The 15,661-nt window shown below is 36.4% G+C and overlaps 1 protein-coding gene across 1 annotated transcript; it reads right to left on the reverse strand.

The window, feature by feature from the left end:
• Positions 1–8,855: 8,855 nt before the first annotated feature.
• Positions 8,856–15,661, reverse strand: LOC132549051 (trans-L-3-hydroxyproline dehydratase-like). The gene is made up of 4 exons (XM_060212950.1): positions 15,217–15,661; positions 10,634–10,786; positions 9,375–9,523; positions 8,856–9,116 (listed from the first exon to the last, which is right to left on the reverse strand). The coding sequence occupies exons 1-4, from the start codon at positions 15,641–15,643 to the stop codon at positions 8,856–8,858; spliced, it is 990 nt and encodes a 329-aa protein (XP_060068933.1). The 5' UTR covers positions 15,644–15,661.

The raw sequence follows: 15,661 nt of genomic DNA on the forward strand, positions 1-15,661 counted from the left end.
ATCACAGAAAATTGGTCTGTGACTGGATACGTCCAAATAAGCTTGGTCGCCGATATAACAGTTTGATATGAGGTCAGTTTTTGATGAGTCGATTATCACATGATCAATAAGAGATGAAATGCCGTCATCAGAGTGTACATAGGTATATAACGGTCCAGAGCAAAAGGAGGAAGTAGTCAGAGCACTTAACTGATATCGGTCTAAACATCGTTATAGACGGAGACCTCGATAATTTTGATAGTTTGGTATGCGAGGGCCACTGAGGCGAGCGTTAAAATCTCCCATGATGATGACAGAAAACCTTGTAGGAAAAGCGAGGCACACAAAGAGTCTAACTTGTCAACGTAATCGTTAAAAATATCTGAACCGTAGCTCATGTTAGGTAGATACACCAATCAGTACCAGCTGGCAGATATTTTTATAGCAGAAATAACATCACATATTTCAGAGAGATTCACAAATGCAACCGGTACAAGATAAAAAGAAATAAGAAAGCAAATATAGCTTTATTGGTGCCGTGACCAGACTTAAAGCTGAATTAGGCATCAGTGATAAGATTAAACTGCTTAGTTCCATTTAGTAGCCTATAGCTTAAAACAATTGTAAATAATTTTGACAAACAACTTACCAATGTTATCACTCTATAATTACGATTATCATTAGGATCACCCTTCTTGAATAATAGAAAAATAATAACTCAAAATAGATACAAGATTTACACAGAGCGTGTCTTTAATGAAGCAGAAGGCGCTTTCGCCTCAGGAACATCTGGTCTTCTTTTCCTTGGATTCTTCAAGTGCTTTCGTGTACATATAACGCTAGCAAACAACAGAATATTTACGCTGAAGAAAACGAGGAACACTATCCTCAATGAGGACTTATTTATGAATACACCCAGCTGACGGTCAAGCATAACGCCAAAAGGCGCAAAACCTGTTAAATAAATATATAAATAATTACATAAGTAAAACAGTCTTGGTTGTTCTTTTTAATAGTTTGGACAAACATATTTACAACTTTTAACGGCGATGACTAATCTAGATCAGACATGGGAATTCCTGCAAAGTGAACAAGAAAAAAATATCGCCTTATTTAATTAAACGAATATCAGAAATGATGATCCGCCAAACTTTTGTAACGTATACCACATACAACTATCATAGAAGATCATACAGGAGATTTCTGTGCTTGGATAATGGAGATTTCTGTGCTTGGATAATGGAGATTTCTGTACTTGGCTAATGAAGATTTCTGTACTTTGTTAATGAAGGTTTCTGTACTTTGTTAATGATGGTTTCTGTACGTGGTTAATGAAGGTTTCTGTATTTGTTAATGATGGTTTCTGTACGTGGTTAATGAAGGTTTCTGGGTTTCTGTATTTGGCTAATGGAGATTTCTGTACTTTGTTAATGAAGGTTTCTGTACGTGGTTAATGAAGGTTTCTGTACTTTGTTAATGAGGATTTCTGTACTTTGTTAATGAGGATTTCTGTACTTTGTTAATGAGGATTTCTGTACTTTGTTAATGGAGATTTCTGTACTTTGTTAATGGAGATTTCTGTACTTTGTTAATGAGGATTTCTGTATTTGGCTAATGAAGATTTCTGTACTTTGTTAATGGAGATTTCTGTACTTGGCTAATGAAGATTTCTGTACTTTGTTAATGAGGATTTCTGTACTTTGTTAATGGAGATTTCTGTACTTGGCTAATGGAGATTTCTGTACTTTGTTAATGAAGATTTCTGTACTTTGTTAATGAGGATTTCTGTATTTGGCTAATGGAGATTTCTGTACTTTGTTAATGAAGGTTTCTTTACGTGGTTAATGAAGATTTCTGTACTTTGTTAATGAGGATTTCTGTACTATGTTAATGAGGATTTCTGTACTTGGCTAATGGAGATTTCTGTACTTGGCTAATGAAGATTTCTGTACTTTGTTAATGAAGATTTCTGTACTTGGCTAATGGAGATTTCTGTACTTTGTTAATGAAGATTTCTGTACTTTGTTAATGAAGATTTCTGTACTTGGCTAATGGAGATTTCTGTACTTTGTTAATGAAGATTTCTGTACTTGGCTAATGGAGATTTCTGTACTTGGCTAATGGAGATTTCTGTACTTTGTTAATGAAGATTTCTGTACTTGGCTAATGGAGATTTCTGTACTTTGTTAATGAAGATTTCTGTACTTGGCTAATGGAGATTTCTGTACTTTGTTAATGAGGATTTCTGTACTTTGTTAATGAAGATTATTTCTGTACTTGGCTAATGGAGATTTCTGTACTTTGTTAATGAAGATTTCTGTACTTGGCTAATGAAGATTTCTGTACTTGGCTAATGGAGATTTCTGTACTTGGCTAATGGAGATTTCTGTACTTTGTTAATGAAGATTTCTGTACTTGGCTAATGGAGATTTCTGTACTTTGTTAATGAAGATTTCTGTACTTGGCTAATGGAGATTTCTGTACTTTGTTAATGAGGATTTCTGTACTTTGTTAATGAAGATTTCTGTACTTGGCTAATGGAGATTTCTGTACTTTGTTAATGAAGATTTCTGTACTTGGCTAATGAAGATTTCTGTACTTTGTTAATGAAGGTTTCTTTACGTGGTTAATGAAGATTTCTGTACTTGGTTAATGAAGGTTTCTGTACGTGGTTAATGAAGATTTCTGTACTTTGTTAATGAAGATTTCTGTACTTGGCTAATGGAGATTTCTGTACTTTGTTAATGAAGATTTCTGTACTTGGCTAATGGAGATTTCTGTACTTTGTTAATGAGGATTTCTGTATTTGGCTAATGAAGATTTCTGTACTTTGTTAATGAAGATTTCTGTACTTGGCTAATGGAGATTTCTGTACTTTGTTAATGAAGGTTTCTTTACGTGGTTAATGAAGATTTCTGTACTTGGTTAATGAAGGTTTCTGTACGTGGTTAATGAAGATTTCTGTACTTTGTTAATGAAGGTTTCTGTACTTTGTTAATGAAGGTTTCTGTACTTTGTTAACTAGACCAATGTCGAGGAAGGGCCCCGCATAATACCTACCCCTTATGATTGAGTTTCTTAATATTAAGAAATATATGGACAAGTGTCAAGTATTGAAAGCAACTTTCATCAAAATCCAATGAAAATGGACAGATGGACAGATATATGGATCGACGGACAGGGAAACGGACGGACAGACAGACGGACAGGGTGAACATTGAACTCGAATGAGGGGCTTATGTACCAAGTATCACAAAGCAAGTTTTAAAGAAATCCCAAATCATTCCTTCAGAAGATATTCTCTGTAAAACATTCAGCCAATCAGATTGCAGCAGCCTCATTAAATATGCGCGGAATTCGGCAAACATCGAACTTGAGTGAGGGACTTATGTACCAAGTATCATAAGCAAGTTTCATCGAAATCCCATCATTCCTTCTCAAGATATCGCGTGGAAAGCGAAACCGACAGACATGTAAAACATTCAGCCAATCAGATTGCAGCAGCCTCATTAAATATGCGCGGAATTTGGCGAACATCGAACTTGAGCAAGGGACTTATGTACCAAGTATCATAAGCATGTTTCATCGAAATCCCATCATTCCTTCTCAAGATATCGCGCGGAAAGCGAAACCGACAGACATGTAAAACATTCAGCCAATCAGATTGCAGCAGCCTCATTAAATATGCGCGGAATTTGGCGAACATCGAACTTGAGCGAGGGACTTATGTACCAAGTAACATAAGCAAGTTTCATCGAAATCTCATCATTCCTTCTCAAGATATCGTGCGGAAAGCGAAACGGACAGACAGACGGACAAGGTGATTACTATAGGGCACCCGCATCGCGATGCGGGGCCCTAATGATGGTTTCTGTACGTGGTTAATGAAGGTTTCTGTATTTGTTAATGATGGTTTCTGTACGTGGTTAATGAAGGTTTCTGTATTTGGCTAATGATGGTTTCTGTACGTGGTTAATGAAGGTTTCTGTATTTGTTAATGATGGTTTCTGTACGTGGTTAATGAAGGTTTCTGTATTTGGCTAATGAAGATCTCTGTACTTTGTTAATGAAGATTTCTGTACTTGGCTAATGAAGATTTCTGTACTTGGCTAATGAAGATCTCTGTACTTGGCTAATGAAGATTTCTGTACTTTGTTAATGAAGATTTCTGTACTTTGTTAATGAAGATTTCTGTACTTTGTTAATGAGGATTTCTGTATTTGGCTAATGAAGATTTCTGTACTTTGTTAATGAAGATTTCTGTACTTGGCTAATGAAGATTTCTGTACTTGGCTAATGAGGATTTCTGTTTTTGGTTAATGAAGGTTTCTGTACTTGGCTAATGGAGATTTCTGTACTTTGTTAATGAAGATTTCTGTACTTTGTTAATGAGGATTTCTGTATTTGGCTAATGGAGATTTCTGTACTTTGTTAATGAAGGTTTCTTTACGTGGTTAATGAAGATTTCTGTACTTTGTTAATGAGGATTTCTGTACTATGTTAATGAGGATTTCTGTACTTGGCTAATGGAGATTTCTGTACTTGGCTAATGAAGATTTCTGTACTTTGTTAATGAAGATTTCTGTACTTGGCTAATGGAGATTTCTGTACTTTGTTAATGAAGATTTCTGTACTTTGTTAATGAAGATTTCTGTACTTGGCTAATGGAGATTTCTGTACTTTGTTAATGAAGATTTCTGTACTTGGCTAATGGAGATTTCTGTACTTGGCTAATGGAGATTTCTGTACTTTGTTAATGAAGATTTCTGTACTTGGCTAATGGAGATTTCTGTACTTTGTTAATGAAGATTTCTGTACTTGGCTAATGGAGATTTCTGTACTTTGTTAATGAGGATTTCTGTACTTTGTTAATGAAGATTATTTCTGTACTTGGCTAACGGAGATTTCTGTACTTTGTTAATGAAGATTTCTGTACTTGGCTAATGAAGATTTCTGTACTTGGCTAATGGAGATTTCTGTACTTGGCTAATGGAGATTTCTGTACTTTGTTAATGAAGATTTCTGTACTTGGCTAATGGAGATTTCTGTACTTTGTTAATGAAGATTTCTGTACTTGGCTAATGGAGATTTCTGTACTTTGTTAATGAGGATTTCTGTACTTTGTTAATGAGGATTTCTGTATTTGGCTAATGGAGATTTCTGTACTTTGTTAATGAAGGTTTCTTTACGTGGTTAATGAAGATTTCTGTACTTTGTTAATGAGGATTTCTGTACTATGTTAATGAGGATTTCTGTACTTGGCTAATGGAGATTTCTGTACTTGGCTAATGAAGATTTCTGTACTTTGTTAATGAAGATTTCTGTACTTGGCTAATGGAGATTTCTGTACTTTGTTAATGAAGATTTCTGTACTTTGTTAATGAAGATTTCTGTACTTGGCTAATGGAGATTTCTGTACTTTGTTAATGAAGATTTCTGTACTTGGCTAATGGAGATTTCTGTACTTTGTTAATGAAGATTTCTGTACTTGGCTAATGGAGATTTCTGTACTTTGTTAATGAAGATTTCTGTACTTGGCTAATGGAGATTTCTGTACTTTGTTAATGAGGATTTCTGTACTTTGTTAATGAGGATTTCTGTATTTGGCTAATGGAGATTTCTGTACTTTGTTAATGAAGGTTTCTTTACGTGGTTAATGAAGATTTCTGTACTTTGTTAATGAGGATTTCTGTACTATGTTAATGAGGATTTCTGTACTTGGCTAATGGAGATTTCTGTACTTGGCTAATGAAGATTTCTGTACTTTGTTAATGAAGATTTCTGTACTTGGCTAATGGAGATTTCTGTACTTTGTTAATGAAGATTTCTGTACTTTGTTAATGAAGATTTCTGTACTTGGCTAATGGAGATTTCTGTACTTTGTTAATGAAGATTTCTGTACTTGGCTAATGGAGATTTCTGTACTTGGCTAATGGAGATTTCTGTACTTTGTTAATGAAGATTTCTGTACTTGGCTAATGGAGATTTCTGTACTTTGTTAATGAAGATTTCTGTACTTGGCTAATGGAGATTTCTGTACTTTGTTAATGAGGATTTCTGTACTTTGTTAATGAAGATTATTTCTGTACTTGGCTAATGGAGATTTCTGTACTTTGTTAATGAAGATTTCTGTACTTGGCTAATGAAGATTTCTGTACTTGGCTAATGGAGATTTCTGTACTTGGCTAATGGAGATTTCTGTACTTTGTTAATGAAGATTTCTGTACTTGGCTAATGGAGATTTCTGTACTTTGTTAATGAAGATTTCTGTACTTGGCTAATGGAGATTTCTGTACTTTGTTAATGAGGATTTCTGTACTTTGTTAATGAAGATTTCTGTACTTGGCTAATGGAGATTTCTGTACTTTGTTAATGAAGATTTCTGTACTTGGCTAATGAAGATTTCTGTACTTTGTTAATGAAGGTTTCTTTACGTGGTTAATGAAGATTTCTGTACTTGGTTAATGAAGGTTTCTGTACGTGGTTAATGAAGATTTCTGTACTTTGTTAATGAAGATTTCTGTACTTGGCTAATGGAGATTTCTGTACTTTGTTAATGAAGATTTCTGTACTTGGCTAATGGAGATTTCTGTACTTTGTTAATGAGGATTTCTGTATTTGGCTAATGAAGATTTCTGTACTTTGTTAATGAAGATTTCTGTACTTGGCTAATGGAGATTTCTGTACTTTGTTAATGAAGGTTTCTTTACGTGGTTAATGAAGATTTCTGTACTTGGTTAATGAAGGTTTCTGTACGTGGTTAATGAAGATTTCTGTACTTTGTTAATGAAGGTTTCTGTACTTTGTTAATGAAGGTTTCTGTACTTTGTTAACTAGACCAATGTCGAGGAAGGGCCCCGCATAATACCTACCCCTTATGATTGAGTTTCTTAATATTAAGAAATATATGGACAGGTGTCAAGTATTGAAAGCAACTTTCATCAAAATCCAATGAAAATGGACAGATGGACAGATATATGGATCGACGGACAGGGAAACGGACGGACAGACAGACGGACAGGGTGAACATTGAACTCGAATGAGGGGCTTATGTACCAAGTATCACAAAGCAAGTTTTAAAGAAATCCCAAATCATTCCTTCAGAAGATATTCTCTGTAAAACATTCAGCCAATCAGATTGCAGCAGCCTCATTAAATATGCGCGGAATTCGGCAAACATCGAACTTGAGTGAGGGACTTATGTACCAAGTATCATAAGCAAGTTTCATCGAAATCCCATCATTCCTTCTCAAGATATCGCGTGGAAAGCGAAACCGACAGACATGTAAAACATTCAGCCAATCAGATTGCAGCAGCCTCATTAAATATGCGCGGAATTTGGCGAACATCGAACTTGAGCAAGGGACTTATGTACCAAGTATCATAAGCATGTTTCATCGAAATCCCATCATTCCTTCTCAAGATATCGCGCGGAAAGCGAAACCGACAGACATGTAAAACATTCAGCCAATCAGATTGCAGCAGCCTCATTAAATATGCGCGGAATTTGGCGAACATCGAACTTGAGCGAGGGACTTATGTACCAAGTAACATAAGCAAGTTTCATCGAAATCTCATCATTCCTTCTCAAGATATCGTGCGGAAAGCGAAACGGACAGACAGACGGACAAGGTGATTACTATAGGGCACCCGCATCGCGATGCGGGGCCCTAATGATGGTTTCTGTACGTGGTTAATGAAGGTTTCTGTATTTGTTAATGATGGTTTCTGTACGTGGTTAATGAAGGTTTCTGTATTTGGCTAATGATGGTTTCTGTACGTGGTTAATGAAGGTTTCTGTATTTGTTAATGATGGTTTCTGTACGTGGTTAATGAAGGTTTCTGTATTTGGCTAATGAAGATCTCTGTACTTTGTTAATGAAGATTTCTGTACTTGGCTAATGAAGATTTCTGTACTTGGCTAATGAAGATCTCTGTACTTGGCTAATGAAGATTTCTGTACTTTGTTAATGAAGATTTCTGTACTTTGTTAATGAAGATTTCTGTACTTTGTTAATGAGGATTTCTGTACTTGGCTAATGAAGATTTCTGTACTTTGTTAATGAAGATTTCTGTACTTGGCTAATGAAGATTTCTGTACTTGGCTAATGAGGATTTCTGTTTTTGGTTAATGAAGGTTTCTGTACTTGGCTAATGAAGATTTCTGTACTTGGCTAATGAAGATTTCTGTACTTGGCTAATGAGGATTTCTGTTTTTGGTTAATGAAGGTTTCTGTACTTGGCTAATGAAGATTTCTGTACTTGGCTAATGAAGATCTCTGTACTTTGTTAATGAAGATTTCTGTACTTTGTTAATGAGGATTTCTGTACTTGGCTAATGAAGATTTCTGTACTTTGTTAATGAAGATTTCTGTACTTGGCTAATGAAGATTTCTGTACTTGGCTAATGAAGATCTCTGTACTTGGCTAATGAAGATTTCTGTACTTTGTTAATGAAGATTTCTGTACTTTGTTAATGAGGATTTCTGTACTTGGCTAATGAAGATTTCTGTACTTGGCTAATGAAGATTTCTGTACTTTGTTAATGAGCTACATCTCTCTATTATCCTGGCTACCGTCAACTGTTTTTTTCAAACATGATATGGTATTTTAATAGTGAAATATTGTCGGTATTGAAAGTCAATCTTTTCCTACTCTAAACCTACGCAAACGTAGTCATTACAGGTCGACCTTTCTTCCTGGACATAAGGTCCATCCGCTCTGTTCAGATAGGTTAGATAAATAGTATTTTATAGGTACAACTAAATACAAGTTTGTCATTGCCATGGCAATTCCCAATATACAATGTAAAGCGTCGATAGGTTTGATATCACTCTTTCGTCAATAGCTTCCATTAAGACCAAGTGGATCAGATATTACTGCAAGAGGAAGCCGCGGCCGATGACATCATCTTTCTCCAAAGAAAACCTTGAAGAACCACAGTAATGTCCCTTCCCAGAAACCTCCACCACTACTGCCTTGTATTCGCCATACATCACTTCCTGTATGGCCTTTGCCGAAAACTTGGCTTTGGATGGTCCTTGAAATTGTTTAGCCTGCCCCAGTTTGACAAAACCTTTATGATACTGCCTGGCGATTCTAGCCGTCACTCCGGAACCGCACGGGGATCTGTCAATCTGTGTAAAGTAATATACTAAGGACATGAATACGGCCACTGACTTGTCAACACATAAAGTAAAGAATATCTGACTTTCTAGTATCAAGGCATATGAAAGCAATGCTATTATTTCCGGAAAAGTGAAATGTTCCTTCCGTTCACTATTAGCAAAAACTATAGAATACATCATCCTTTTGTATACTGTGTATTAAGCAGATGTATCACTTATTGTATACACTATATGCTCAATCTACTTTGTTTTAAACCGAGTTAATACCTGTCTTTCAGCGAAAACACAAACATTAGACGACGGTGTGTCGCTGTTTCCATCCTGTCCGTCTTGGCCGTCCGTCACGATGGTTCCATATAGGAAGGCGAGATCATCATTCTCCGGGTGGGTTATCTTAACCTTCTTCTTCAAGGCATCTTATTTAAAGATGATTAACGACGGTTAATACATACAGTACATGTATATATGGACATCAAATGATAAAACGACACCTAACACTAATATAAGCATTCTTGCAATCTTGCTAAAATTCGATGAACGTTAGAAGATCTACAGAGAGCCTTACGGAACGTGGCAGATTGTGCGAATCTATCGTGGTGATCGTAAGAGAACGTGATAAAACCATATCTTGACCAGGATCGTGCCGACTTCGTAACAAATCGCTACAGAATGTGATAAAGCGTATCGAGAGCGAAGAAAAGCGTAGAAAAAATAAAACGTCCTACAGTAATTCATGAGTTCCGTGTTTCATTGCTTGTTTTAATCCTGGAGATCATGGCCACTAAGGCCTCCTTTCTGTTGGGCCGTGAAGGGACGTGGCTCGTGGCTAAAGGCGGCATTGGAAAATTCCTAGATTACATGACTACATGTTACACAATCACAGAGATAATGTGGTTTAGATATCACACGTCAATCCAAAATTACCATAGAATTATTTCTAGGAATACACTAGCATCACAATGACTCAGTGTGTAACCCTACCGATAAACCAGTCCCAGTGTTATTGGCGCGGTTAAACAGCGTCTAAAGACTGCCTGATGTTTATACAATTTCGTCAGGCGAGAAAACCCTTGACACACGCGACCAGTATGTTCTGGAGATCTCATCAATGTCTAAGGCACAACGAGGAGGCACTGTACTATAATATGGTGAATAACCTTGCCAACAAGTATTGGTCTGTAACCGGTAGTGCTGTCATATTTAGCACGTATCTTCCTTGTGACAAGACATTTCCGGTGGTACCATTTTTTTTTACAATGTGACCTTGACCGTGACATTTGACCAACATTTTAAAAAGATTGACATAAACCTCAACTACCGCACTGTTAGATGTATATGTGTTTCGCAAAGTGTTCGTGCAATTAACACATACCTTACACAGTACAATTTTCAAGTCCCACTTCAGAATTTTGTTGCAATCAGGGGCATCAAGTTTAAATATTCAATACTCCAATAATTTCAGAAAGACTTCATTACAAAAGTAAATACTGTCCATTTTATATTAATTTATTTAAGAGTAATCGTACCTGTTGTAGCCCCACCTGCCTTTCTGATTTCTTCAATGGAAACCTCCCCGAGTTTAAAGTTGTACTGAGAGTCGGCCACAAAGGCATAAAATGCTCCCCCGTACACGATGTCAACCGTCAGATGACCATACCCTGGGACTTCCACACCAACATCTGGAAACATATATAACATTCCATAATACTGACAAACATTTATATATGTTATATAAAGGCTGGTTTCAAAATCCAATACATAAAAATAATTGTTAAACTATTGTAAATAAATTTGTAAAGAGGAGTTGAAACTTTGCTGAAATGTTCAAAACACAGTACGATACATATTCCATCATTATATGAGAACATGTATAAGTGAAGGATCACATTCATTTCAAGAGAGTATCGGAATTACGAATATAATAATTATTCATGTATCCCTAATCGTACGGTCATACGTTTATTGCTTGATAGAACAGATTTGTTAATACACTGTTGGTAAGTAGGTAAAAATTCAGATTACCCCAAATTTTACCAATAAAATGTGCGTTCTGTTGTGTAAGCTGTATTCACTGACAGCCAATAAGAGATCATTCTTCTTTGTTGTATACTAGTGTGTAAAGTATTTTTTAAGACGCGTCTTGTGTGATATCTATTAAAATGCGCTGTTTTCCCTTGTGGCATTTTTACTCATTATAACCAATTCCATATTTGTATTCTTCTCGATGCAAAAACTCAAGGATATTTATATTTCTTTATCTCGGGACTAGTGTATATACACTTGTGGTAACCCACAACGCACCAAAAACTTCGTGCGCACATCATGCATACATCGTACGCATATCGCACGATACAGTATCGTGCGCACAACTGTGCGATACAATCGAACATTTTGCGGTTTGGTAAAATCGTTGGCTAATATTACGGACTAAAAATAAAACGGAACATTCGTGAAGTTATCACTAAATAGCTGATCACGTGAACATTAAAATTGATCGGTGATTTTTAGTCATCATTTTTTCGACAGTTTTCGATTATGTGATCAAGCTCAAAAAGCTTTATATGCTGTTTAGCGTAAGTTAAGAAACACATCGTTACCAGCAGACCTACAATTTAAGATGTTTGATACCCGAGTTTTGCCAATATTGCTTTACTCATGTGAGATATGGGGACTTTGAAAATGTAAATATAACAGAAAGAGTACATCTTCAGTTCTGTAAACGTTTGCTGAATGTAAGGAAAAGCACTGCCTCCTTTATGGTGTATGGAGAAACAGGGCGTTTTCCTGTGTTATGTGATATAGAACTCGGAACAATTTTATTTTGGCATAAATTGATAACATGTAATGAAAAACTGTCCAGTACATTTTATAACTTGATGTTCAGATTACACGAAAATAATGTTAAATTTAAATATATTTCTTTTGTACATACTTAATGAATCAGGCTGAAGTTATTTATGGACCTTACAAAGAGAGTATCTACCTGGTTTACCAGAGTTGAAAGTTATTCTGAATCAGAATTTATATGATCAATTCATTCAAAAATGGTATAGTGATATAAATAATGCTTCAAGGGGAAATGTGTATGCCTTATACAAAATGAATTTCTATTGCGAAACCTATTTGTTGAAAATGAGTCCTAAAAATAGGAAATTACTTTGTAAATTGAGAACTTCCATCAAGCCCTTGTCAGGAGAAACTAGTAGGTGGACAGGTATTAGAGGAGAGGACAGGTTATGTCCCCTTTGTAACAATGGCGTAGGTGATGAATATCACTATTTTTGTGTGAAAATCCAGCAATAAAAAACTAACAGGAGAAAGTTCATACCTAATTATTATACTATTCACCCTAATATGACAAAGTTAAAAGGGTTACTGACTATATGTAATGTAAACAGGCTCAGAAGATTGTGTTGTTTTTGCTTGCTCTTGAAGGGATCATGAAGGCGATATAATTATCTGGTTGTATCGGCTTGGATAATCTCCCCTTGATTAGGCGAGAACAGCCTATCAGCTGAGTCTGTAGTATCCCGTCTGTAAGCTTATAATTAGCTACACCGTTGTACTCCTGCAATGTAACATACAAATGTAACGAATTGTGACCTCTTGTTTCACACGTCAGTGTGACTGAGCGAAATAAAATCTCTCAAAATCTCGAAATAACACTGGACCTGCATTAACAGGTTTTATCGGGGTGTTCCCTGAACGCATACATGTCTAGGACAATAGGTAGAAACATCAAAATTATAGTCTGTTTCATATAGGTACTGTATTTACCCGAGATATTTTACCTGTTGGTTTACCTGTAGATCTACCTGTAATTTTCATTTTTTACTGCAAAGTTAAATGAAGGACATTAGTTACAAATATTGAAAAATTAACACTAATGATAACTTCACAGAGGAAACTTGTTCACAGCACTAACAGTTCAATTTAACGCTACACACAGCAGCATCTGCATAATGTATACTGATCTGCACTAAAGTCCATCATTTCATATAACTTCAAAGAAGAAACATATTTACTGCACTAAAAGTTCAATTTAACACTTCACACAGTAGCGTCTATATTGATATGCTCTAAAGTCCATCATTTCACATAACCTCACAGTAAAACTTATTTAGATAAGTTCACAGCACGAAAAGTTAACTTCAACACTACACACAGTAGAATCTGGTATGCACTGTAGAATATATCCACAACAGTCACTAGAATCACTTTACAACAATGCCCACAGTTCAATCCAAGTAAATGAGTTGGGATGCTGCATCGGCGTAGTCGTGATGTCGATGATGTTGTCCTCCAGTCTCTGTTTCAGTAGGGCAAGGCGAGCGTCATTGTTTCTGTACTTCTTGGGCCGAGGTCGTTTGGTTCTTCCCGCGCGTCGCTGAAGTCTTGTGATCTCGTTGGTGGCCTGGTGTCCTTGAAAATCTGTATGATGGTGAAGATGTTTGGATGGGCGTGGTGTACCAGCTTCTTAAGCTTCACGTGGCAGGCCTCCAAGTGGTGCGTAGTGCGTGGTCCCTCGGTGTCAAAATGGTTCCACACTGGTCTGTCTCCGTCTGTCCACTGGTCAACAACGTAGTCTGTAAATGGTGTAACATCAGTTGGTAGGTCGGCGTGTTCAATGTCTTCTAGAGCTTGGAACCATACATCCGGCGTTGTGGACAGCTCGTTTCAAAGTCGACGAATACAGTTGATGGCATCATGGGTATGTTGTTGTCTGTCATAAACGTCTGTAGAAGTGTAAAGAATCTGGTGTAGATGTGTTGGCTTTTCCCGGGTAGAAGGGCGTATACAATTGGGTACATGGATCCGTCTAACACGATGTGGATGGTGTATATCTGAAGGAAGAGGCTGGGACAGGTATAGAAGGTTCCGTCGCAGTATATCTTGTCGGCTGCAGCGAGGTCAGATAAGTCCTATACTTTTTTTTTATTATAATTATTTTATTTCCTTTTTAGGCCGAGTTTCTTAAACAGGCGAGAACCACGGGTAAAAGCACAGGTAAACCGAACTAACATTACTGATATAGGCTATAATCACTGTAAAAACCGAACTAACATTAATGATATAGGCTATAATCACTGTAAAAACCGAACTAACATTACTGATATAGGCTATAATCTATAATCTATAATCACTGTAAAAACCGAACTAACATTACTGATATAGGCTATAATCACTGTAAAAACCGAACTAACATTAATGATATAGGCTATAATCACTGTAAAAACCGAACTAACATTAATGATATAGGCTATAATCACTGTAAAAACCGAACTAACATTACTGATATAGGCTATAATCACTGTAAAAACCGAACTAACATTAATGATATAGGCTATAATCACTGTAAAAACCGAACTAACATTAATGATATAGGCTATAATCACTGTAAAAACCGAACTAACATTAATGATATAGGCTATAATCACTGTAAAAACCGAACTAACATTAATGATATAGGCTATAATCACTGTAAAAACAAAGTTACCGGTAGATGTTTATAATAAGTACGAGTTTTATCGGATAGAGTTTCACACCTTAGAAAGTGGCCAGTAGTAGTGCTGCGGGCAAAAGTTTTCCTGTATACGGGTATATACATGGCATAAAAGTAAAATTAGAGTAATGCAGGTGTATTGAAAATCAAATTTTCTTCCTGACGGTATTAGATTTTAAATGATTAATTGTTTTGACATAAAGAGATGTCCATTTCATGTTTTCACATATATGTTGTCTATTAAATGTGTGTCCGTACACTAAGGCTGGTCATGTGTGGTTCTTTGTAAAGAGAACAGGGGTGTATCTGACTATTCAATGTGTATCTGATATTTCTACAAGTGACCAACCTATATATTAATGGCTTAATTATGAAATATACTTTGTGGTATTTATATATATATATATATATTTAGAACATAAATAAACCCACACTTATTTATAAGTCATTTCTAAATTTATAACCACACAACATGCGCACAAATGTGCGATAGCTTATAGTGTCTAATTTTCCTATCGTGCGTACATCGTACAGACATTGCGTAACGTTGTACGATCCAACACTTGTAGCACCGCCTTGTAGTAGGCTTAGTCTTGGTCCCCATACCTGTAGCGAAGACAAAAGCCGGAACACTGTTAAATCGGACATTTCCTGTCTCGCCGTCCTCATACTCTACGAAAGTCTCCACTAGTCCACATGGACACTGGATTATCACTCGGGTTTCCGGACTACAAGGGTTCTTGACTAGTCCCGAATCCACAGCATACCGTCCAAGGGCGATAACCGCGTGTCCACACATTGTGCTGTATCCCTCGTTGTGCATGAAAATTGAAGCTATGTCAGCGTCATTAGTATCTGCCTTTACCAACAGAGCGCCGTACATGTCATAGTGACCTCGAGGTTCATACATCAGCAATTTCCTATAGCAGTCAAGGTGTTCCCTGATGTTGCGGATTTTGTCACGAATTGTATCACCCTGTGGGGAGGGGAAGCCAGATTCTATCACTCTCAGTGGTTCTCCACCCGTATGCATCTCTGTAGTTCGGATTTC

The sequence above is a fragment of the Ylistrum balloti genome, unplaced genomic scaffold (assembly GCF_031769215.1).
Source record: "Ylistrum balloti isolate Yb309-2 unplaced genomic scaffold, AGI_CSIRO_Ybal_v1 Utg370040, whole genome shotgun sequence".
Taxonomy (NCBI): Eukaryota; Metazoa; Mollusca; class Bivalvia; order Pectinida; family Pectinidae; genus Ylistrum; species Ylistrum balloti.